General features: G+C 40.5%; 1 protein-coding gene and 1 long non-coding RNA gene across 7 annotated transcripts in view; one reads left to right on the plus strand and one right to left on the minus strand.

Moving 5' to 3' along the window:
* Positions 1 to 26,233, plus strand: part of USP40 (ubiquitin specific peptidase 40) — a 43,209-nt gene that overhangs the window by 14,603 nt on the left and 2,373 nt on the right. For 5 of the 6 annotated variants that reach the window (XM_081858022.1, XM_081858024.1, XM_081858023.1 and 2 more), the window contains exons 13-29: positions 678 to 849; positions 1,132 to 1,216; positions 4,334 to 4,404; positions 5,411 to 5,730; positions 8,491 to 8,617; positions 9,779 to 9,836; positions 11,038 to 11,091; positions 13,392 to 13,480; positions 15,416 to 15,502; positions 17,148 to 17,184; positions 18,035 to 18,099; positions 20,178 to 20,252; positions 20,602 to 20,728; positions 21,123 to 21,217; positions 22,888 to 23,006; positions 23,523 to 23,588; positions 23,950 to 24,160. In XM_081858022.1, the coding sequence (XP_081714148.1) occupies positions 678 to 849; positions 1,132 to 1,216; positions 4,334 to 4,404; positions 5,411 to 5,730; positions 8,491 to 8,617; positions 9,779 to 9,836; positions 11,038 to 11,091; positions 13,392 to 13,480; positions 15,416 to 15,502; positions 17,148 to 17,184; positions 18,035 to 18,099; positions 20,178 to 20,252; positions 20,602 to 20,728; positions 21,123 to 21,217; positions 22,888 to 23,006; positions 23,523 to 23,588; positions 23,950 to 24,160 (1,858 nt within the window). Of the gene's footprint in view, positions 1 to 677; positions 850 to 1,131; positions 1,217 to 4,333; positions 4,405 to 5,410; positions 5,731 to 8,490; positions 8,618 to 9,778; positions 9,837 to 11,037; positions 11,092 to 13,391; positions 13,481 to 15,415; positions 15,503 to 17,147; positions 17,185 to 18,034; positions 18,100 to 20,177; positions 20,253 to 20,601; positions 20,729 to 21,122; positions 21,218 to 21,310; positions 21,352 to 22,887; positions 23,007 to 23,522; positions 23,589 to 23,949; positions 24,161 to 26,233 lie in introns of those variants that run through there. The other variant, XM_081858026.1, reaches the window with a different exon arrangement.
* On the minus strand, positions 179 to 26,228 carry LOC309336019. The gene is made up of 2 exons (XR_014153860.1): positions 25,803 to 26,228; positions 179 to 274 (listed from the first exon to the last, which is right to left on the minus strand). It is a non-coding gene; the product is annotated as an uncharacterized lncRNA (long non-coding RNA).

Consider the following 26,233-nt stretch of genomic DNA (forward strand, 5'->3'; position numbering starts at 1 on the left):
TACCAAGAACTAACTTAGTTGGTCTTTAAGGTGCTACTGGAAGGAATTTTTTTATTTTGTTTTGACTATGGCAGACCAACACGGCTACCTATCTGTGTGGTGTGTAGTTCATGCAGGGCTTCTGATCAGGATTGCAAAGATCATACAATCATCTTGCAGTCTTGGAAGCTTTTTGTTCCGGTGCTGGCTTCTATGAACAGAACGGGAAGGGAAGGGAGGTGATAGTTGCAAAAACAAGCCACCCACAGCTTTCTTCTTCAAGCCCCCCACATCCCTTGCCACTTTCCATGTTGTTCCAGAATCTCCCCCAATGTTCTTGAGCAATTGGATATCTGTGCAGGGGTGCAGAAGGAATGGGGAATCAACCAACTTACCTTTCTCCATTGTAATCACAGAAGTCTTCACTGGATCGGAGAGCCTTCTCTGATCAGAGAATCAATTACACTTTTTGAAAATATTAAATTCCTTATAAAATTCCAGCACAGTGCAACATGCATAATTAGTAAAAAATACATGAGACTTTTAGAATGACATTTTATGAAGTAAGATACAAATTAAAGAACTTGTCTTTACTGTGGGAAGTTTCTGAAGGTATGATTGGTAAGAAAATTAAGTTTTTTGTTCAATTTTGCTCAGATTTTTCACTGAACATACTTTTCTGTTAATATTTCTTAAAGGGCAGAATATGACCTGGCAAACAACAATATTGATTTACATCTCCATATATTTTCTCACTATAAATTTTACAATGGAGCTCTGCACCCAGCAGTTTCTCAGAAGGAAAGTGTTCTAGATCTTACGATTGATAAGAGAAAAACACTGGGAGAACTTCAGCAATTGGTATTTCAGGTATTTGCTGTTATTCTATTTCCCCAAACTTTCACCGAGTTTAAGTTTCTTTAGTAATAATAGGCTTGTAGAACAAACAAGATTGTTTGCCTACATACTTTGATATGTACTTTAGTAACTTGTAGAGTGGATTACTATAAGATGACCCTTATGTATTATAAATTATTTAGTACTATGGCATCCTTCAGGAGATCCACAGCTACTTGTGTGAATTGTTTATAAACAACATGATTTACATAGCCATATCTGCATTTCTGAAATATATTCACTTTTTGTGAATAGTTGTTGGAATTTTGGGAAGGAAACCTTGTTCTCAGCCTTGCAAAGCCTCTTCCAGCTGGACTGCATATATACCAAACACTTGAAGGTAAGATATCTTTAAAATTACATACATGTAATTGTAAAAACAATCCCCCACTCCAAATACTTTTAAGGAGATTATATGTATTTATTGGATTATGCTGGAGTGACCAGTTAATCCTTTCTTCAAAGATACGTATGCATCTAAAAGCATCTTGATTGCTATGGTAGACATCTTCACTAATATCAGTTACCATAGAATTAAAATTTTATGTATGCCACATTTCTAATATGCACGATTACCTTCCTCTTTTAAACATGTCATTGACACAGCATTGAGTCAATGAGGCATAGCAATAGTGGGGAACCTTTCTCAGCCCAGGTGGCAGTAGTGGGTATTTGTGCAAGAAGCCAAAAGTGGGTGGTGCAATGGACACGACTTGCCTTTGATAGAGTAGATTACATCCAAAAGTCAGAAGGTTTCTACACACACACAATCTCTTTTCCCCATCTGCAGAACAAGGATGCATTCCAGCTACGGAAAAACAGCTTGAGGAAGGCATGGAGCAGCAGGGCTGATGAGTGGTTTGGCCTGCCCTGGGGAGAGAGGGGGTGACCTATGAAGAGTCCCAAGGGCTGGAAAGAAAACTGAAGGGCAATAGCAACTGGTCCATCAGGGCAAATGGGGCACTACCCAACCAAACTCAGCCTGTCCTTAGTCAGCCCCCTCTTGCCTTCCTCCCATAGCTGTCAACGTTTCCCTTTTTAAAAGGGAAATTCCCTTATTCTGAATAGAAGAAGAAGAGGAGGAGTTTGGATTTGATATCCCGCCTTTCACTCCCTTTAAGGAGTCTCAAAGCGGCTAACATTCTCCTTTCCCTTCCTCCCCCACAATAAACCCTCTGTGAGGTGAGTGGGGCTGAGAGACTTCAGAGAAGTGAGCCTAGCCCAAGGTCACCCAGCAGCTGCAGGTGGAGGAGCGGGGAAGCGAACCCGGTTCCCAAGATTATGAGACTACCGCTCTTAACCACTACACCACACTGGCTCAATAGGATTCCTCGCAAGAAAAGGGAAAAGTTGACAGCTATGCTTCCTCCTTACTTAGAACCAGCCCAAAGGATGGCACTGGCTCCTCCTTAGTCTCAGTGCTGCCTTCATAGAATTCAGCAGGGTATAAGAGGGGAATAAAGCCAGAAGTGGTTGGCTCTGGCTTAGCCTACTGCCTCCTTGCCTTCCACCCTACCCTGTGGCACCATGCTCCACAAAAGGCTGCATCTGGCCCCTGGGCTTGAGGCATAGGCATGTTGCCTTGTTGACATAAATTGTGGTTCCTGACCACATGGTTGGATGTTTTTCTTTAAAATTCTTTGGTGTTCCAAACGTCGTATCATAATGGGAGGGAGGGTGAGCTAAACTTACTCTCTCTGACTATTTTTCTATGTGCAATTATTGATCTGGAGGAGCATTCAGTCATACGATTCCCTCACTTAGAATGGGATTGCTTAGAATGGGATTGGGAGAACTGAGTGACAGAAGAAGAGCCCCCAGATGGAGATGCACTCATTTCATTGCATGGAGCCACATGATCTACATAAGGCTAAATTCATCCTGCTGCATCTAGTAATCGAGTTTGTGCAAAGATACAATGTGAGGATACCCTTGTGATGCAGCTTTGCCCCTATATGGTACGAGTAGATAAATGCTCACAAATCTGTTTCCTCAAACTTCTTATGCTTGGCAGATTGGGGCTCCTATCTGCAGTGATTTCTGTGCACATGAAGTAGAAGTCTCTGGAGAGGGGAAATTAGCTGATGAGCAAAGATCTGTTAGTAGTAATAATAATAATAATAATAATAATAATAATAATAATAATTTTTTATTTATACCCCGCCCTCCCCAGGCAAGGCTGGGCTCAGAGCGGCTTACAAGCAATAATAAAAACAAGATGAATGATTACAACTTAAAAACAAAAATAAAATACAACATTAAAATAATGGAACATTAAAATATTAAAATGTAGCCTCTTCGCAGGAGGAGAAGGAAAAGAAAAAAGAAAAAAGAAAAAGAAAGAGAGGGAGGGAGGGAATCAAATTGGCTCCAAGCCAAAGGCCAGGCGGAACAACTCTGTCTTACAGGCCCTGCGGAAAGAAATCAGATCCTGCAGGGCCCTGGTCTCATGAGGCAGAGCGTTCCACCAGGCCGGAGCCAGAGTTGAAAAGGCCCTGGCTCTGCTTGAGGCTAATCTAACTTCCTTAGGGCCCGGGACCTCTAGGGTGTTGTTATTTATGGACCTTGAGGCTCTCTGTGGGGCATACCAGGAGAGGCGGTCCCATAGGTACGAGGGACCTAGGCCGTGAAGGGCTTTAAAGGGCTTTTTTAATAGAAGAGAGGTGGTAGCTTTTATTAGTTTGTTGAGCCATGGGAGAAAGGTGGCATTCCTACTATTCAGACTTGTAAAATAATAAATTTTAACACGAGACATTTCAGAAGCAAATTTAAATAATTGTTATAGCACTGTACTTGACATTGGCAAATACTTCTGGGCGTAATGTTTCCTGGGCAGGTTAAGTGGTTACACTTGACGTAAGTGTTGCCACAAAGCTCTCTTACCCCATTGCTGCATCTGTTGGGCTGGATGAGGATCAGCTACATAGTTGCAGCTGGAAAGGCATACAAGCAGTAGGTTTTTTTATATATGTGATCCTGTTGCAACCTTCCAACAGTTTGACTTCATCCCCAAAGGCGCAGTTCTCCGTACTGTCTCCTGAGACAGACGTATGTCAACAACAACATACACATACATGAAACACATCAAGGAAATACATTTTCAAATATTCTTGTGTGGTGCTGATGAAAAATACCGTAGATTTGTCCTGCCTATGTGGCAGAAGTATTAGACTGGCAAAAAGATACAAATTCTTTCACAATAAATAACTTAGAACAAGCCTAACTAAAGAATACAGATTAATTAACTTAATGCTGTAAATTGGCTTTTGGGCTGCATAGTTTGAGGGTTTCCTCCGTTTCAGAAGGAGAAAGCATTTAGCTAATAAAGTTACACTTTACAGTGAAACGAAGTCAAATGTTGGAGATTCTTTAGACATAATTGGCTTATATAATTTTAAAGGGCCTTTTTACTTTTCAGTGTGTCTTTTTGGAGTTAAAAAACTATTTTGTTTGTTAGGGGATGATTCTACGTTGAGTGGCATTGGACTTTCTGATGGAGCCAATATATTCGTGTGGAATGGAAAAGAGGTACAAAACTATCTACCTTGTGAATGGGACAAACACATTTTGTTGTTTTTAAAGTTTATTTTCACTTTAAAGCTTATTATTTGTTGAATTGCATGCCATATCTTAATTAATGGCTAGAGTCTGTTTATGCCTAGAAGAAACATTGGTTTCATTTCCTTGTGTCAGGATCTTGTTGTTCTGCTATCATTCTTATGTCATTTGCTTTTCTTGTTAGGAGTTTGCTTACCTGTGCCAACTGTGTGCATATTATTTCAATTTTCACAAAGCTCAAAAATTAAATGATAGCCACAATAGTTTCCTACACAAGGGCGCAAGCACACACAACTGGATATCCCTATCAACCCTGTTGTCCCCCCCCCCCCGGCAATTTTACTATTGTATAACTAACACTCTTTCTCATCTAGTGGCCAAATGCATTTTTTATGAGCGTTCTGTGTGGTTTTTTTTATTTGTGGTTGAAATGGGCTTTGTTGTTGGGTGTTCATGCTATGCATTTTAAACATTTGTGGTGTGATAATGTATTATGTTTTTACCTGTCAGTTACCTAGAGGCATTTCACCCCCTTCTGAATAGTTGCATATGAATGGATACTAACATCTATTTGGATGCTTTAGTTAAGATTCCTGCTTTGCAGGGGGTTGGACTAAATGACTCTTGGGCTCCTTTCCAACTCTACAATTTTATGATTCTAAGATCTGGCTTGAATGATTTACTACTTTGTATGTTCTATGAACGTATAGTGATTTAATAAGAATACAGTAAAATTACCTGCCTTTGAAATCAATTAAATATTTCAACACAGAAGCTTGCCAACTCCCTGATTGAAGCCTTCACATTTTATTACACCTTAACAAATTTTTGTATTAATTAAGGATATTGCTCAAAGTATACTGCTTGTGGCATACAAGGAAGATCATGGTTTTACAGAAACCTGCACTTGCAGCATTAACTAAATGTTCTCTCAGCTCATTATCTGTGCTCAAATAATTCTGCTTTGTTTCTATAGGTTGATGGAGTGGAAGTTCTGACTGGCATTGACCATGAACCTGTTCTTATAAACGTTCTTCGTTTAGCTGGACATAACGAAGGACGAGTGGGACAGCAATTTATGGAATCCCAGCATGTATTTCCATGTAGTTCAAACCTGAGAGCTATTTGTGATGCTTTAATGTCCCCCGAAGGGATTGTCTTAAAGAACCATTCAGGGTCTGAGAAAGACTCTGAAAACTGGAAAATCATTCCTGAAGAAGATATGAAACAGACGCTCAGAAATATTGGGCTCAAGAATGGAAGCTCAATCCTAGTTTTAGACAGCCATGACCAAAGGTAAATCCTGTGAATTGAATTGAGATTAAGTGTTTATTCTCCTTTTATGTTTCATTGTGTAATTCAGTTGTGGAAAGCTATATGACAAGCCAGTTACGTGTTTGGTGATTTAAAAAAGACCTCTAGGACCCATGCAGTATTGAGGGCAGTTTATGAGGAAAGAATGGGAAATGGCCATCTCACGGCCCACTCATACAGGTGTCTCTTGAGTGTGATCCAAGTGAGACTCAGCAGAGGTCCTAATTTTCCTGTGAGGCAGTTTTCCCTAAGCCACACCCACCTGCCCTATATTTTACCTAATATGTAACATTAAGTGTGGGACAGGTGTTGATGTGACGGCAAAGAAACTTCCTATAGTTTCTTGGCAAACTGGGTTTGTTATTGGTGCGTTTTAAATTTGGCACCAAATGCAAGCCGTACTGGGACTGGTTCCACTTGGGAGCTCCTGATCAAAATTCCCAAGTGCAGCCAATCCCTGCCAGAAGCAAGGTTTGTAGGGATTTGTTGGTGATACCTGCAATCCCCATTTTGATAGGGATGTTCCTTTGCAGCCTGACTGGAGTTTAAGTCAGACTGCAAAGGAAGAAAGGAAAAAATTAGGGTGCACATAAAATGCCATCCCAATTCTTTCCTTTGAAGATTGGCCACCTGAAGCCATGGTGGCACCAGGTGATTGACAGGTAGGCACCCCACCCACCTGTCAAAATGGCCCACAAGGGGTGGAGGAGCCTTACTTAATCCTGTTTAGCCCTGAAGAGGCTGTTAGGGTTGGGGGCTGTGCCTTGCATTGTACCCTGCATTGCACAAGGAGGCTTCAGCAGTGGGAGAGGACACTTTTTTCCTTTCTTGTTCTCTAGAAATGTCTCGCTCCATCCTGCTAAGGCTTTCAGGTTCAAGCTGACAGTGACAGGTTGTCTCAGAAGAGTGAGAAATGAAATATTTCAACCCAGTTTTTTCTCGCCTCCCCCTCACCCCATGTGCCCTGAACAGTGCTGCAAGGCACCTAATCCAGGTTACCAGGGACCATGAACAGGAATTCTGTAATGCTTTTTTTTTTTTTTTTTGCACATGCTACCACTTTATAAACATCTTTGATATAATTCAAGTGGGATTCTGCTGTCCTACTTCTACCGCCACCTCTTTCCACCATCTCAAGGACTCACAGCTGGTAACAATGTTTTTGCAACCAGAAGCATAAATATATTGAGCAAGGTCCATCAGTCTGTAGCTGCAGCCTGGTGTAAAGCTCAGTGGAGCCCCCTTTCTTTCCTTCCTATTTTACACGATTTAGGGCAAAGAACATGTAGGCAAGAGATTTGTTCTCTATTTAAGAGTATTTGCTAAAAGTCATGCCAGCTGAGAAGTTTTGTATGAAAAAGATTTATCACGGTAAATAATTCTGAATGTGACTGGGATGTGTATTTCAGAATCTGCTTTCCTTTTCAACATTTCCTTCTAATCCTTTTGTGCTAGAGCTCTTTTTCAAGATGCCTAAATTACACCGCCGCCTTCTTTTCTGTCTCTTTCCATAGATCCACTTCTGTGAGAGACCCTAAATTTAATTAGTTTCATTCCCACATTTATTACCTAAACCCACCAATATAGAGAGTTCGTGTGTCTTTTTGTATAGTTTCATTTCTGTTGATGTGGGAATGCATATTTCCAGTGTACTTTGTTAGAGATTCTGTGTTGGCCCCATTCACAGTAGTACCCATATACATGATGTCAGCAGGCTTTGACTCGATCTAGGTCCTGGATTATGTACAGTCAAACTGGAATTTTAAGGCACCTGAAGGATTTCTGTGGGAATAGGATTCATAGGGCATACTTTAAGAAATATTTGGGTGGATGTTCCAGTATAGGAAATTAACATATAGACAACGTTGAAGTGTTTTATCAGCTGTGGTCTGAGCTGGCCATAAAAATGCCAGCATTGCATCCTGAGGTATAGCAATCCATCAGATTATCCAAAACTAGTGTTGTTGTTAGTTACGCAGTTGGCTCAATCAGCAGCAATATGGCTAAAAATCCCCACCAGCAGATTTAAACCACAGCTACCATGGATGGGCTCCAAAGCTTCTGCAGGTTCACTATGCCGTATCAAAAACTGCTTTTGAAAGTCTCGCTGATTTCAAAAGATGATTGCTCTGCACCATACTTTTCAAGCAGTCAGAAGCCCCCAAACCCTTTGGACCCAGAATTCTAAGGGATCTGTAGCCCATGGGTTGAAAGGTTTGAACGGATTTGCACTAAGTATATGTATGTGCAACTGCATTCATCTTGATATGCAGCTGGTTATATTTTTTCTTTGGGCTAAACTCTAGGTTGAAATCTGCTTGGAGCAGACATTAAGGCACTAAGATTACTTAACTTAGAAGATTACTTAACTTAGAAGTGTGCCATACGTATTCATTGCAGTGTTTGAATAATTAATAAATAACCAAAAGAGGAGAAGGATAAAGAACAAGAAATCTAGTAGGCACATGATACTGACTAAAATCAAATTTACCACCTGGTGTTGTGACTTCTGACACTTGCATGTCTAGTACTGCCCACCACAGTGTCTCCTTGATGACAATGGGGGATTGGGGTTGTGCTGTGACTGATATTTGCAATATTAGTTTATTACATAAGAACGAGACCCTACCTTGCTGGGTCATTTAGTTGCTTAGATTAGTACCATTGTTTAGAATTCATTTCCCTGCATTTTGTCTTACATGTGGTGCACAATTATGCATTCTAAGCATGTGTTGTTTGCAGCATGGTGAATGTGGCAGGCGGCAATTTGACTGCTTTTACGCATGATATCAGCTGGTTACAAGTAAAAAATTTCTGTAGATTGGAGGCTGAAGAGATACAAGTTAAAATTACTGCAACTATTGAAACAGTAAGTAAAGCAACTGTGATTGCACGGCTCTGAGAGATTTCATCTCCACTGATTCATTTCCTTCCATTCAATTCAGCTCATCTACTTTGTTTTGCTTTTCAAATTGTCCAAGTCCAGAAAGCTGTTTACCTTGTTACTTTTGCCTGCTTGTGTTTTAGATGCTTATAGGAAAGTAGGAAGATGTGCATATATTTGTAACACCCCTAGTGTCAGCTGAGAATGTGAGGACTGATTCACACATTGCTTTTTAAACTAGGGCACAGAAACACACGTTGAAAGTGCTAAACACATATGGTAGATATACATTTAAATAGCTTTGCTTGTCTTCAATAAATGGGTTGTACTCAGTACAGTGTTAAGCAGATAGTACATCAGCACAAGAATTTCTCCTTGCACGGCGGAGCAGTCACCCCCTCTCCTCCCTGTGCACCCCCTAAATCTGCTGTGGGGTTTCCTCCACCCTCTGGAGCAGTTCAGGGGATCATGCAGGGGCATACGCAAGGGAAGGAAGGGGGAAACCGCATTGTGCTAGCACTTTGTGCTGCTTAGTTTCATACAACCTGAAGTATTTATGTATTTACTGTTTGTACTTGGGCACATATGTTTGGTATTTGCAGCTGACTCCTTGCATAATTCCAATACATGTGTTACTGGACATCTTGTCCTTTACCTGCATGCATCTTAAGAACACAAGTTGGGAAATGTGATGTAGGAAGTAGTCTATTACAAAAAAAAAGACTGAAATTCAATTAAAATAAACAAGTTACATATTATACACTTTTTGTGTCAAGGAAGTTAAAAATGTTTTAGTAATAGCTCATTAGGTTATGGAGAAACATAATTGTTGCAAGTTGGGGAGATTCTTTTAAAATGCAAATAGCTGCATTTTATGGCTCAATAATACATTTAAGTGTATATTCATAGTCAACATATCTTATTGACTTTTCTATATAAGGTTTTTCCTCTTCAGCTTATTCATCTGAAAATATACAAGGTTTTATAGGAGTAAAAGAAATGCAGTAAAATGAAATTTTTGGTTGCTAATAAAAATGTTTCAGCCATCAGCTGTTAAGGGGGCTAAGTACTAAAACATAAACATTTATGAAATCTGCATTCCTTTGCTGAATCACATTTGCATTTAATTAATGGTTTTTATTTTAGGTGATGGCAGACATCAGGATTAAAGCAATAGAAGAAATGCAGTTGGACAAGGAGCTAGGTAAAATAGTTTTACAAAATTTAATTTTGTTCACTTGGTTATTTCAGAGTTGGTGTTGAAGATATCAAGTGGTATCAGATCCAACAAAAGCTGCTACTGGAGGAATTTTCCTCCATTTCTTCCTTACCTCTGTGGCAGCTTTTAAGAGGATATAGGCGGCTGCAGGAGGAAGGATGACTAGGTGAAAACAGCCTCCATTCACCCTGAACTGCACTTCCTCCAGCAGGAGCAACCTTGGGAGCAGAATTATATGCATGGGACATGCTAATCCAACCCATATATTCTTTTGTTTAAATCGTAGATAAAATAATAGGCATGTGGGTTTCTATCAGTTCTAACAGAAACTGCTAACAAAATGTATTTGTGTACATACAAAAGCTATTAAGGGAAGATGTTTGGTATGGACAGAAGAAATAGTAATTGCATATAATAGTAAATAGTAATATTTAAAAATAGAAATAGTAAATGCATACAGGCATGAGAGCACCTGTGTGATTAAGGTAGAGGGATCAAACACTTTCTACTACAGTAAGTCCACAACATACACGGGTTACATTCTGAGGATCACATCTAAAGCCAAAATCACAGAGAGACAAAACTCATTAGATTCAGTGGCAGGTGGGATTGCCAAAGTCATCTTTCCCAGAACCCTGCCCACTTTCCATTTATATTTTTGCCACAAACATAAAGCTGAATGCGCATGAGTTAAATGCACATAAGTTGTGTTTCAAAGACTGAACATTATAATCATTCTAAAAATAAGACAATTTGCCCCAACCACACAGTTCATTTTCTGGAAATTTTTACACATGTCCTTGAACATCACATGTATCTATTTTTGTAAATGTTTCTAATCTCAAATTAATTTAATCTCATTGTGTGAAATTTGTTTCTCTATTTTGATATGCATATAAATGAGCAGAAACTCTGGCTTGGAAGGGATAGCTCAGTCAGTAGAGCATGAGATTCTTAATCTCTAGGTTGTGGGTTTGAGCCCCACACTGGGCAAAAAGATTCCTACATTGCAGGTGGTTGGACTAGATAACCCTTGTGGTCCTTTCCAACTGCATTCCAACCTGGAGGAGCAATTGTCCATTCAATTAAATTGTCTTTCTATTAATGAGGTGAAGAAAAATTCAGGCAAATGAAACTTCATAGATTTGTATTGATTCCATCTTTATTCTCTTTTTTCATGCTGCAGTTAACAATAGCTGTCTCAGGCCCATTAGCAGAAATGGAAAACTTCTTTGTCCAGGTAAGCTCACATATCAATCCTCCAAATACAGCTTAATGCAGCTGTATGTTTGTGGTTGTGCTATCGTTTTTTTAAACAGAAGAAGTAGGGTTTATGATCAGGCAACCATTTGTTTTGTCTTTGTTATTTGCAGCTTTTTAAAATTAGACATCAGATTCAGCTATACAGCAGCAAATAAAAAGTTTAAAGCAGGGGTCAGCAGACTTTTTCAGCTGGGGGCCGGTCCACTGTCCCTCAGACCTTGTGGGGGGCTTTACTATATTTTTTGGGGGGGAATGAACGAATTCCTATGCCCCACAAATAACACAGAGATGCATTTTAAATAAAAGGACACATTCTACTCATGTAAAAACACGCTGATTCCCAGTCTGTCTGCAGGCCGGATTTAGAAGGCAATTGGGCCGGATCCGGCCCCCGGGCCTTAGTTTGCCTACCCATGGTTTAAAGTGTGTTTTGGGTACAATATACAGTGTGACACTAGATGATGATGGTGAGCCTTATGGAAAATTCAATGTATTTTTTTTAAAATGCTGTTAAAAAAAGCATTTTCAGAACAGTTTATATGTGTGTAGATTCCCCCTTATGGTTGCATTGCATATTATATCATAGAATTGTATAGTTGGAAGGGACCCCAGAGGCCATCTAAGCCGACCCCTTGCACTTCCCTTCCCTTTGTCAAGCTACATAGACATTAGTTTATTCTTGTTGGTAAATAGGAGAAAGGGTGTTTTGATTTTTAAACTTTTAACATTTGCAAAGGAATAACGACTACCCCCCCCCACATGGCACTGGGTAAGAAAGAGGGGATTAGTGTTGTTTTTTACTGAAGCCAGGAGACTAAGCATAAGAACAGGAGCCGGGGGGGGGGGGAGAGAAGCAAGAACTGCAGAATGTTTTAGCTGGAGGATCAGCATAAAAGGAATCTTTGAACTGTTGTGAACTGCTTTCACAGAAAGAGGAAATGAATTAAATCTGGAGAAAAGGATCAAAGGATTTGCCAACAACAATAAAACACAGTGGTGCCCCGCAAGACGAATGCCTTGCAAGACGAAAAACCCGCTAGACGAAAGGGTTTTCCGTTTTGGAGGCGCTTCGCAAAACAAATTTCCCTATGGGCTTGCTTCGCAAGACGAAAATGTCTTGCGAGTTTTTCCGACTTTTCTTCCCTCCCCCCCCTTTTTCTAAGCCGCTTATCCGTTAAGCCGCTAAAAGCTGCTAAACCGCTAATAGCGCTAATCCGCTAAGCCGTCAATGGGCTTGCTTCGCAAGATGAAAAAACCGCTAGACGAAGAGAATCGCGGAACGGATTCTTTTCGTCTTGCGAGGCACCACTGCAATTGGAACTTTGCATTTGCATATTACCAGGGGATGAAGTTCTTTGAAAGAATAATTATTTTAAACTAACATCTATGTAGGTTGGCAAAGTGAAGAGTAGTTATATTGGATTTATCAAAAATACCTTATAATTAAATAATAGTACAAGCACTAACTGAAATATGAACAGCCAATGGAAAAGAATAAAGGAAAAAATAATTAATGATAAAATGTTAAACTATTTTGAGTAAAGGACTGGGAAGCAGAGGTTCCTGGGTGTATCAGTGCCAACTTCCATGGTGTTATTAGGTATCATCTATAGCAGGCATGTCCAACAGGTAGATCGTGGTCTACTGGTATATCACTGGACGTCTGCGGTAGGTCACTGGCAGATCATTGGCTCCCCCCAAAGAAGCTGAACAATTGTGACTCCCCTAAAAACAGCTCAACATTTTACCTCCTCCCTGAAAAAAGCTCAACAACTTTGACTGCCAGTTTTTAACTCTGTGAGTAGATCGCAGTCTCTTGGGGGTTGCCCCCCCCCCAACTATAGATAGCTTTCAAGGTGAGTTCCCTTCTTTTGGCTGAGATGGATTTAAAGGGAGGTTTAGACTACAGTTTGGCCGTTGGGTAGGGTCATGCTAAACTCAGCGCCTTGCACCCCTGCCTTCGGTGAAGTTTTCCACCTCCATTGACGGCAGAAGCTGGCTGCAGACGGCATCCAGGCTCACATCGTCCCTCCCCTCCAAATTCCGGGGGGGGGGGGAGGGGGACCGGATAAGCCTCCTCTGGCCCCCCTCCCTCCCTCAGGCTTTGGAGAGCCTATGGGGAACTACTTCCACGTTTGTGGCCAGAAACAGAAGTCTAAACCCAGTCTTTCTAACTTGTATGAGGTGCAGTGCGTTTTGGAGTTTCCTGATTAATTTTTACATTACCGCTTTAAAAAACAAAACATGATTCTTTGTTCCTGTTTTGGGCTACTTAAGTGCCTGAGGATTATACTGTTAAAGAAGCAGAGCTGAAAATGGGAACCCTTCTAGGACTGTGCTCTGGGAAAGCTCCAACAGCCACTGAGGTAAGACAAACTGTAAAAGAAGGTTTTACAAGGGCTTTTGGAAACATTTGTCACTATTTTGATTCTTGTCATTTTGTTGTTGGCACTGTTAGTGGCAGAATGAGGTAAGTGTACCTTTGGGTGAAACCTACACCTTGCTGAAGTTTAATCCAATGGCTTGTTCCCATTGATTCCTCCACTAAAGCTGAGTGGAGGCAATTTTCTTTCATTTCCCCCTCCCAGATTCAGTTTCTTTACCACCTTCCATTTTGTTGTAGAGGGTCTCCAGCTCTCTGGAGCAGTTTTGCAGAGGGCTGCAGTGGGTAGGGTGAAAACCACCTAGCTTCCTCTTACGTAAGCAGAAGCTTGTGTTGGATGAAAAGCAGTCATGCAAGCAGAATGGTAGTGTTAGATTCCACCCACAGTGTGTTTAAGGCATGTCACTGCATTGTTCACAGCTAGTGTACTGGATATTAGTAGTTTCCTTTGAAATTCCACATAACAGTGTCTTGTTTATAAATTGTTTCCTTAAATCCCAGTGCTGGGTCAATATTTTATTAGCAATCAACATAACCTTTGGTTTGTTTGGGTTCAGAAAAACTGTGATCTTATAAGAGGTAACAGTAATGTATTGAACCATTGCTCCCTAGTTATTGAACATAGAACTAAATGAAACTTATACTGTCAGGGTTCAAAATAGTAGCCTGAATAACTAGCATCAGCTCCCAATAATGTCTGGAGGGGGAAAAGTAACTCTTAACCTTCTGCTTTAGATCCTTTAACTGAAGATACCAGAGAATGAACCATAATCTTTTGTATATGTGCTCTGCCATTAACTTATGCCCCTCCCAAACAAAAAATACAGTTGAAAAAAGGAGTTTACAGAGCAATCCTATTGACTTCGGGAGAGGGAGGATCAATGGTGGATGAGCAGTCATACACTAAGCTTTGGTGGGCTCAGGCTGGCAGGGTGGAAGGTAAGGGGAAGGCATATTTTCTTTTTGGTCCAGTGGGAGTGAAAATAAATGTACCGTATTTTTTGTTCTATAAGACTCACTTTTTCCCTCCTAAAAAGTAAGGGGAAATGTGTGTGCGTCTTATGGAGTGAATGCAGGCTGTGCAGCTATCCCAGAAGCCAGAACAGCAAGAGGGATTGCTGCTTTCGCTACGCAGCGATCCCTCTTGCTGTTCTGGCTTCTGAGATTTAGAATATAATTTTTCTTGTCTTCCTCCTCCAAAAACTAGGTGCGTCTTGTGGTCTGGTGCGTCTTATAGAGCGAAAAATACGGGTACTTTCTTCCAGCAGTGTGTTTGGCGTATGTGAGAGCTTTGGATCTAGTGGATTTGATCTAACCCTTGGGAATGCCTCCATTGTGCCCTCTGTGCTATTGGAGCATTAATGGCAGGGAAATACAGATGGTGGTTCCCTCCCTCTCCCATACTGTATGAGAAAGGGCTTACAAGGGCAGATCATCCAGTCTGCAAGTGGATCTCCTCCTCCACCTCCACCACCTGTGGAGAGAGAGATCCACTAAATTCTGTAGCCCCTGGGACGCCATCCCAAGGAACATAGGATTGTGCACTTACTCTTGTTTTCAGCCACATACTTTCATTTTAAATTCAGAACACATTATGGATGCTTACATTCAGATATTCATATTTCAGACATAGAAATATTTCCCCAATCTCCTGTGATAAGCAACATTCTTCCCCAGAGGATTAAACAGGGGAGCTTTTGTTAATTGAAAGACTGTTTTGTTACTGTTTTAGGTCATTGATATGTCACTAAATGCCAAACTTTACAAAAATTACAAACTGATTTGATGACTTATTTTCATGGCTGCCATATTCCATATTGGATTATGTGTCCATAAAATGCCTTAATCTTAAAATGTGAAGTATGCTAAGCTTAACTGTATATGAAGCAAGAAACCTGATTAATCATCTTTCTTCTAGCTTTTTCTGTATTATATTGTGGGCCATGAGCTTCAGTCTAGTCCAGAGATGGAGATAGTGGTGGAGGAGACTACAACTGTAAGAGAGGTAAATACAGGAGCTATAAATTCTGTGTAAACACATTGCTGTAGAGATATTTCAAAATTCTGGTATGGCCACTTTGTACTCTAGTACTACCACTATAGCACTGTAGTGCTGTTGTAGACAGTGGTTCAGAATTGAATGTTCCTCTGGAGAAACTAATCAATCTTAAAATGCAAAAATGAATTGGCTTTTTAGGTTTACATAATTTGATCAGTCTAATCAAAGATTAGCAAACAACAATAATAAATAAATAAATAAAATGAGGCTATGAGCAAATGACATATCTATTTTGTTCTGTGTGGTGTAATAGGGAATGAAAAACAAAATCTTAAACATGGCCTTTTTAAGGTTGAAGTGGTAGTTTTTAATTTAAATTGTATGTTTGCTGTTAGATTTATGCAGACAATTAAGAATACATCTTCCCACAATACTGACCTAATTCCTGGTTTTAACATTTTATGTGTGTGTGTTTTTGTATGGTTCTATGTTCTGTTTCCTAGTTCTTCTGGATCTCTCAGTGGCGTTTGATACCATCGACCCTGACATCCTTCTGGACTGTCTAAAGGGGCTGGGAGCTGGGGGCACTGTTATACAATGGTTCCGCTTCTTCCTCCTGGGCCGTGTCCAGAAAGTGGTGTTGGGGGATGAGTGTTCGGACCTCTGGGCTCTCACTTGTGGGGTGCCTCAGGGTTCCGTCCTCTCCCCAATGCTTTTTAATATCTATATGAAGCCGCTGGGAGAGATCATCAGGGGTTTGGGCTGGGTGTTCATCAGTATGCAGATGACACCCAGCTCTACCTCTCTTTTAAATGAGAACCAGTGAAGGTGGTGAATGTCCTGTGTGAGTGTCTGGAGGCGGTTGGAGGATGGATGGCGGCTAACAGATTGAGGTTGAATCCTGACAAGACAAGTACTTGTCCATGGTGGCACAGGTCAATTCTTTGTCCAGGACAGCTGTCTACCCTTTCCATCTTGTACACAGGCTGAGACCCTACCTGCCCACGGACTGTCTTGCTTGGACTACTGCAATGCGCTCTATGTGGGGCTACCTTTGAAGGTGACCCGGAAACTACAATTAATGCAGAATGCGGCAACTAGACTGGTGACGGGGTGTGGACGCTGAGACTATTTAACACTGGTCCTGAAAGACCTACAGTGGCTCCCAGTACGTTTCCGAGCACAATTCAAAGTGTTGGTGCTGGCCTTTAAACACCCTAAACGGTCTCAGCCCAGTATACCTGAAGGAGCGCCTCCACCCCCATCGTTCTGCCCAGACACTGAGGTCCAGCTCTGAGGGCCTTCTGGCAGTTCCCTCATTACAAGAAGTGAGGTTACAGGGAAGCAGGCAGAGGGCCTTCTCGGTAGTGGGACCCACCCTGTGGAACACCCTCCCATCAGATGTCAAGGAAATAGACAACTCTCTGACTTTTAGAAGTCATCTGAAGACAGCCCTGTTTAGAGAAGTTTTTAATGTTTGAGGTTTTATCAGGGGTTTTTAATAGTTGGGAGCTGCCCAGAGTGGCCGTGGAAATACTTAGTTTAGAAATATTTTTATAAATAAAATAAATTGTCATGATGTACCAGAGTGAGTGCTGTTCATCAGTATTTAAATTTTACTAACTTTGGTTATGGTGTATTTTTCTTTCAGTGTTTAAATTTAATGCTGAAGAAGTCTGGCTTAACTGGTTAGTATAAATTTATTATAAAAGTTATTATCTTTGTTTTAGTTCTTTATTGGTATTAAATATTACTGCTGTGAAAATTTTGAAGCCAACAACAAGAATTGTGCCATAAAGCGGTCTTTACAGTGGCAAAATATTGTTTGTGATTTTAGTGCGCTTTGGCAGGAATCTAAAAGTCACCTAGTCTAAGGAAAAATCTCCCACATCTAATTATTTGCTAAGTTGGTATAATTGAAATACAATATTCTCAAAATGGCATCTCTCTTGCTACACCACCTCAGACCTCTATATTGAGTGATAACCCCACGTTAGTCATACTCTGAGTAGATTAATTACATTCGATAGACTTAAGTAACTTAAGTGTTGATTATCAACAGCTGCTCTCTTGAGTGTGGCTTATGAGGCAGTGCAAGCCCAGCTGGTGGGGTTTCACATAGCAGCAGCAGGGCCACCCCTACACCTGCAGCCCTGCTCTGTACAGCAACCAGGGATGAAAGAGGCGGGCAGGATTACCCAAGCTGGAATAGTGAGGAGGTCTCCAGATGCCAGCTCAGACCTTCCCTGCCTCTGGAACACTGTTTTTATTCAGTGGGCAGAAGGGGAAGCTCTGCACATGTGACTCTGGAGCTACTCTGGTGGTGGCAGCCTGCAAGATGCCAGCTGAACAGAGTGAAAGGACATCTGCTCAATCTCAGTGCCCCCCAGCCCACACAAGGAGGATATGGATGGCTCTGCCCATTGTATATGGCCCGCTGTATTTAATAAAATGATAAATATGCAGGAACAATATTCGTGATGTGACTCTTGTAATTTTTTATGTTTCACTTTCATGATTTCCTGGTTTCTTTTGCAGGGGACAACTGGCACTTGAGAAAGATTGACTGGTGCTATGAAGCTGGGGATGCGTTAAGTGAGGAAGTAAAAAAGCTAATTTTATACCTTCATTTTTTACATTCATTTACATAAGTATTCCTTTTGATATTACTTCTATAAGACTTTGTAAATACTGTATAAAGGTTATAGCTCCTGTGAACATACTTGTTAGTCCAAAATACATGTGCAACTGTAGCACCATTATTTAACCCATTACTACTTCAGTACTTTTAGTGCCCTTTACAAATTGGAAATCAGTTATTTAAAAATGGCACTGAGATTCTGCTCTAGGCAGATGGGGTATACTGCTTACATTCCCCTCCATTTTTATTTATTTTTTCTTGTGTGAGCTTTGGTTAGGTGCCCTCCTTTCTTTTGTACACAGCTGGGTAACACCGTTACTAGGACAACCAGAGGGTCACCAAAAATGTGGCAAACGTTCAGGCTTTCTAGAGCTCTATGTCAGGCAAAATATTACATAGAGCAGGATGTAGTGCAAGAAGGAAAACTGAAATGAAAATTAAAGTCGGAAATGTAAGTCACCGTGTATCTTGTAACCATGAAATCAGCATGTAGACTTGGTTCCAAGATGGAAATTGCAGGTTAAGTTAGCCCCTCTCAAAAGTAATGAGTAGTATTAACCATTAAGTAATACTACCATAGGGACGCGGGTGGCGCTGTGGGTTAAACCACAGAGCCTAGGACTTGCCAATCAGAAGGTTGGCAGTTCGAATCCCGCGACAGGGTGAGCTCCCGTTGCTCGGTCCCTGCTCCTGCCAACCTAGAAGTTCGAAAGTACTTCAAAGTGCAAGTAGATAAATAGGTACCACTCCGGTGGGAAGGTAAACGGCGTTTCCGTGCGCTGCTCTGGTTCGCCAGAAGCAGCTTAGTCATGCTGGCCACATAACCCGGAAGCTGTACGCCGGCTCCCTCGGCCAATAAAGCGAGATGAGCGCCGCAACCCCAGAGTCAGCCACGACTCGACCTAATAGTCAGGGGTCCCTTTACCTTTACCTAATACTACCATATATGACTTCAATTGACTATTTTACCTAATACAGCAGACTTCCTCAACCTCAGCCCTCCAGATGTTTTTGGCCTACAACTCCCATGATCCCTAGCTAGCAGGACCAGTGGTCAGGGATGATGGGAATTGTAGCCTCACAACACCTGGAGGGCCGAGGTTGAGGAAGCCTGTAATACAGCATCCAAAATCAACCCCTGGCTTTGCCAAGATAAAGTCTACAATCTTTCTCATTACTTCTGAAATCTTACCCAGGAATCTGTGTATTTTCTTTAAGATGTGGGTCAGATCTGGACTACAAATCAGACTGTGTTTTCTCAGACCGTGGGAAAGGGTTTATTCCAGAACCATAGGATGGCTGTGTGGGACCTAGCCTGCAATTTCCATCGTGGAACTGAGTACATGTTGACCTCACAGCAACAGCATCTAGTCAGTGGGTGGGGAACAGAACCTGGCAGTGACCTGGATTCTCAGCTTTCTCACCTCCAGCAGGCCCACCTGTTAATCACCTAACACCACCCTGAGTCAGGTGGCCCAGTCTACCTTCGCAAGGCAGCTTGAGTTGAAGCCACTCTGTAAAGAGAAATCCTAGCCAATCCAAGCAGGACTTGAAGTCCCTGATAATCAGCTGGTTGGCACTGACTTTGAAACCTCACTTTTGACAAGAATCAGCTCCACTCAGGATCTCGGATTGGAATTTCCTGAGTGGAACTAATCCCAGAGGGGTTTGCATTTGGTGCCCTTTTTTCTCATAGGTGTATTGTTCTAACCAAAGACTTGTAGCAATAGTATTAATAAAATAATACAGAACTTACACCTGTAATATAAGCCAACATCTATTTTGGAAGAGAGAGAAGATACCAGACACCCCAACAAGCACTATAAATCAGGAACACATTTTAGGGTTCCCAGTTGTTCCTTTGCAGCCATGTTGGTACCCACTCCACACCTGAGTCGTCAGGGGGGTGGGGGGCAAGCTTGGGGCAGAGGATTTCCCATTGCTGAAACAAACTTTGGAGGGTTTTCCCCGTTATGGATAAAACATTGCTATCTTTTGCGTTTTCTGTATTCTCTTACATGTTTACTTTTGTTTCCTCAGGCTGCCACACTAAAAGAACTAAATATCTGCAGTGGGGATATACTGAATGTTGCTGAGGGGAAGCTTCCGCCAAAGGTGAAATAACATTTTTTGTATTAAAAGTGTAGTATTTAGGAAGCTGGCCTTTCAGTTTCAGCATAGCAGTGACAACAGCAAGCTGAAGTAATGTAATCAGTTTTCCCAGAGAAAACCTGGTAGTTAAATCTGAAAAAATATGCTTATTTTCAATAAAGGCTGGGGGAGAGACGACTCTGTGGCATCCTAACACTCCATCCTTCAACCTGGGGCAGGGCATTGGGATTTATCTGCAAATCATAGACTACTGAGCACTCTGCATTGTTTTTGTTTAATCCTTTATTCAGAAGTATTACAATTAGTATCTGTTCTAAAGCCCACATAGAACGTTTTTCATTAATTCCCAAAGGGGTTCCTGAAAGTGTCTGTCTGGTGGTACAAAGCCTTCTCTCAGTCAAGGCACAAAAGGAACAGGCAAGACCAAGGAAACTCTGTCTGCAAAAAAATGGAAGCTCTGGAACTGTCCACATCTGGAGGTAAGTTATAAGTCTCCAAGCAATACACAGAAACAAACAAAAACAAAAACTAAATATATTTTCATCCCTGGAAGTAGCTATTTAGCCATCCCCGTATCACCATGTCAGCAAGAGTTTGTATTTGAATTATTATTATTATTAATAATAATAATAAAATTTTGAAGTTCAATGTAAATAATTATTTCTTGGACCAGACACTTGCTTAAAAAGAAACAGGGGAAGCCCTTGTAAGGCACTGAGGGCTATTTATTTCTCTTTTAATTAGGTTAGGGAGAGCACAGAGCTTGGAGCTCCATTTTAGTTTAGTTATTGTTAACACAATTCATGTTTTACTAATTTTGTAACTGAAGAACTCTAAATTTCATTAAACTCTGACTCTTGATGTTCTTTAAAGATACACCAACATTTCTACAAAGTGAAGTTGACCTATGTTATGTGGGTGATATAGAAATCTCAGGAGACGCTTTCCTGGAAGACCTAAAGATGCAGGTTAGATATTACATTTTGTTAAGCGAAGACAAATCTACTCATTAAGTAAGATCTATTAATATATATTTTTTATTTCCTTTCCTCTGTCTCCAGTATGTTCTGATATGGCATTTGCTTAGATGCCATTTTCAGTGGTAAGTACAACCAGGGACTTTTGAGACACTTCCTAATATCCACTCCTAGCAGTTTGTCATCTGTTTCATGTGTCCTTAGCTGCAAGACTCATGTTAGACTTTCATCAGAATTACAATTTCTGTATGTGAATGCAGAACATGCAGTATCACAAGAACCACTCTGCATTTTGAGACAAGTTCCTTTATTAATGGTTTTTGTGTATGTGTCCTTCCTGTGTAGGGTGTAAGAGGTTGGGGGTAATATTTGTGAAATAGTCAGTTTTAATTAACGGGAAACTTTTAGGTGAGGTGAAATATGAGCATAAATAGTTGCTTCATAATGAATCAGGCCATTGCTCCATCTAGTCCAGAACTGCCTTCTGCAACTGACAGCAGCTTTCTAAGATCTCAGACAGTGCTTTTTCTCAGTTTTGCTATCTGAAACCCTTTTTAATAGGTTTAATCCTGGACACCTTCCCAAGGTCTTTTGCGTGCTCTACCACTAAGTTCCTGAACAGTAATTGAATTTTTAAGGGGGAAAAACCCAAGACATAGAACTTTCATTGAGATTTCACTGCATTGACATGGAAAATTGGCTGTAGTCCAGTTAAGACATAGTTTAATACAAACTATGTTTTAATATGAATGAGTTTTTCTCCAATCAAATCATAAATGTTAAAAAGTTCTGATCTTGGCTTATCACTATAAATTGTTTGGAGAACAGAAACCATAAGGCCCGTTTGGATAACAGATTCTGGCTTGTGGCATGGCAGGAGGGGGGTTGCCCATACCCCAGTTTGTGATTAGTTTCATCCAAACAAACAAAGCCATGTTTGGATGAAACAAGCCATGAGCCAGTTTTAGGCAACACAACAAGTCAAGACTCCGGTTTCTTTTTCTGCAGTGTAGCAGGAGCAGGGGGGAAATGCTGTAGAAACTTTTGAGCAGCCTGCAATGGCCTGCTACTCATTTACATTAAACTACAGTATCATGTAATGTGATGGGTGAACCAGGCCTATGTTACATCCCAGAGACAAGAGTTCTTTGGGGAGACTAGTGTGGATAGTAAAGGAGCCTCGATGAGCCTCTACACACTGAGATGATTGGAGGAGAGTTTTGGACTAGTACACCTTCCTCTGCCTTTCCTTGTAACTAGAATGTAACATGAAAGCCAGTTGTGTACCAAAGTTTCCGTGCTCAAATAAGCATTGTTCCACCTGATTCTGGTGTTAAGCTTTATGCATAAAAATAGAGTGGGTATAAGTCTGAGATCTGCTCCCAGTAGCACTGCATATAGAGGTTGCAGTGTGGGGAATTATCCTTTGAAGATTTTATGTGATGTAGATTTTAACAGAAAATTTAAAAATCCCTAGGACCCTCCGCAACATTGCATTTCAATAATATTGGGGAAAATAGTAAAGTTCTTAAAAGAAATGTGATGTGGTGGTTAAAAATTATGCTTACATTTGTAGTCCTGCAAGTTAGAAAATTACTAGTTTTCTGAGCTTAAACTAACATTTTATTCTAAAATTGCTAGCAAAGTACTTTTCTTTTCAGGTGATGACTTTGCAGTTCTCTGAAGAGCTTAGTATTCCACTACCTGAGTTTCTCCGAGTTTGGACAATGGAAAATAAGTGCCCTTGCAGGCTTTTACGAAACAATAAGCAGCAACTCCAGTATGTTTCTATGTATAACATTCAGTTAAATAAACGTTAATGCAATATATTTTTACCATTATTTTTAAGTAACACTGCAATCCTACACACTTAACTAAGAGTAAGTCGCTTTGAATTTGGTGGGATTGTGGTTCACGTACTTTGAGGCTGAAATCCAGTTTCATAAAAGAAAGTTTTCAGTGGGTTTTGCTTTTCAGTAGGCATGTGTATGGTTGTCCTGCAAGCATTCTTTCAGTTGTTCTTTACTATCGTAAGCAATTAAAACAAACTAAGCATCATCGATTGTGGCCTAGACCTCTTTTTGATTAATTCTTTTCAGGAAGGTAATCTGTTCTGTCTGTATAAATTAGGCGGAGGATTTCTAACTACCTTGTGTAGTTCTGGCAACAGTTAAATTGACAGTCTATGATATTTCAAAATCCAACTTCTAAATGTGGAACTTGTATTTTTAAAAAATTATTTATATCCTGCCTTTCCTATTCTGAATTTAAAATATTTACTATGTTTCTTTTTCAGTAAATTCAAACTAGGAAACAGAGTGGAAATTTGTATAGAGCCTTTACACAAGGAAGAGAATCTTGGGTAAGATATTCAGCCACAATTCATCAAAACAGGTTTTAGAAAACCTTGTAAAATATTTATTTCAAATCCCAATTATTCTGAATTTTCCTTCTATAGTACCTTTTTTTTTAAAGAGTAGGGAATCTATGGAGTCTCTGTGACATTAATGTAGACATATATTTTGAGAATAATAATAATAATAATAATAATAATAATAATAATAATAATAATAATAATAATAATTTATTATTTATACCCCGCCCATCTGGCTGAGTTTCCCCAGCCACTCTGGGCGGCTCCCAATCAGTATTAAAAACAATACAGCATGTATTGTTAATTGCATTGTTAATGTTAATTGCATTGTGTATGTTTCTTACTACAGACCAAAGGATTTGCTTCTGCGAGTGCAGATGGGCATACCAGGGGAAAGAGATTATTACCATCCTGTGGATTTGGTATGGGATATCTCCAAAGAGTGTACAGCATGTGCATTGAGACAAAGAATTGCTTCATACTATTCATTACCAGCGGAGCAAATTGAAATTGCTAAATATTCTCCTGAGAAGTTTGAATGGATACCAATATGTAGTTGGGTAAGCTAAGAGATGCCAGAGACATGGAACAATATTGTCAACAATTCTTTGAATTGACATTTCACATTATCTAAATAAACGATGCCTGTGTAACAATGACATTTAACACAGGAAGGGTTGAAAGAGAGAGAAACGGGATAAATTCTTTTAATATTGTTCTTACCTGTTCTTTTTGCTGACTGACACTACTGTACTTACTTAAATGTAATGTTCCATTGAATTTAATGTGCACCCTAAATTTCTCAACGTAATTTGTCAAAAACAGGTGCACATTATATTCTTTCTTCCATCTGATTAGGTGATGGGAACAGCCAAGGAAAATTAACCTACTGTATTTATTCGAATGTAATGTGCCATTGATTCTAATGTGCACCCTAATTTTCATAACGTAATTTGGCAAAAAAAGGGCACCTTACATTCAAGTAAATATGGTAATTCACTGCCTTTTCTCTTTCCCTGGTTTACAGCTGTGGCACCACTTCTTTAAAAAAAAAAAACAACCAAAAAAGCCCTGGCTTTCTTCTTGAGGTAGTCTCATCCCGTCAGTCATAAGTGGTGGTGCTGTGGTCTAAACCACAGTGGTGCTGTGGTCTAAACCACTGAGCCTCTTGGGCTTGCCGATCAGAAGGTTGGCGGTTCAAATCCCCGCAACGGGGTGAGCTCCTGCAGTTCGAAAGCACGTCAAAGTGCAAGTACAGTGGTACCTTGGGTTAAGAACTTAATTTGTTCTGGAGGTCTGTTCTTAACCTGAAACTGTTCTTAACCTGAGGTACCACTTTAGCTAATGTGGCCTCCCGCTGCTTCCGCACCGCCACCACATGATTTCTGTTCTCATCCTGAAGCAAAGTTCTTTACCCAAGGTACTATTTCTGGGTTAGCGGAGTCTGTAACCTGAAGCATCTGTAACCTGAAGCGTCTGTAACCCGAGGTACCACTGTAGATAAATAGGTACCACTGCAGCAGGAAGGCAACCGGCGTTTTCATGCGCTCTGGTTTCTATCAAGGTGTTCCGTTGCACCAGAACTGGTTTAGTCATGCTGGCCACATGACCTGGAAAGCTGTCTGTTGACAAACGCTGGCTCCCTCGGCCTGAAAAGTGAGATGAGCACCACACCCCATAGTCCCCTTTGTCTGGACTTAATTGTCCAGGGGTCGTTTACCTTTTACCTTATATTTTATTACATTTATGTTCTGCCCTTTTTCCAAGGAGCTTGAGGCGGAGAACGTGTTTTCTTCTCAAAAGAAAACTGTGTGGCAGGATAAAGACAGTGACTAGCCCAGTGTCCCCCTGTGAGCTTCAAGGCTAAATGGTATCTCCCTGAGTCTCATCAGTCCTAGTCTTAACAATCTAACTGCTACACTACACTGGCTTTTAATGTGATGCTGTCATCATCATCCTCAGGCAGCCAATCATATTTGTGTATGTGATAAGATTACAAGCCAAATGGGAAAACCCTGAAAAACCCCACTAAAATGGGAAGTGGCACATTTTACATGGGGGCAAAATGTATCTCCTCTCCCCCATTTATATGTGTTAAAAAATACCTCTCTCTCTCTCTCTCTCTCTCTCCCTCTCCCTCTCCCTCTCCCCCCTCCCTCCCCCCCCTCTCTCTCTCTCACACACACACACACAAACACATACACGAACCTGTTCTGGAGGGTTGGGCACCCCTCTGAAGCAGATTTTGGGGTGCCCAGTGGGCTGGAGATGTGGAATAGAGAAACAAAATCCCATTGCACAAGCATTTTTGTTTTGCAAAAGCTCAAGATGGAGAACGTAATCTATTTCTAGTGCTCCTAAGCAGGGAAGCATTTTCACTTAGCAATAAATATTAATATTTATCCTCAGAAGTTTATTGAGGACTTTTTTTTTTTTTAGCAAATCCATATATCTTCACCCCTAATCAGTTTTTGTTTTTAAAATTTTAAATTACCTTTCAGTTGTAAAAACATGTTTTATTTTTTACCTGGAAATATAGGGAATATAAAATATTCGCACTCTCTGCACCAAAATCACAAGTAACCTCTGTTAGTTTATGATGCTTTTTTCATGTTAGTTCTCATTTGCATTCA

This window comes from Podarcis erhardii (assembly GCF_964252035.2).
Source record: "Podarcis erhardii genome assembly, chromosome: 1".
Lineage (NCBI taxonomy): Eukaryota > Metazoa > Chordata > Lepidosauria > Squamata > Lacertidae > Podarcis > Podarcis erhardii.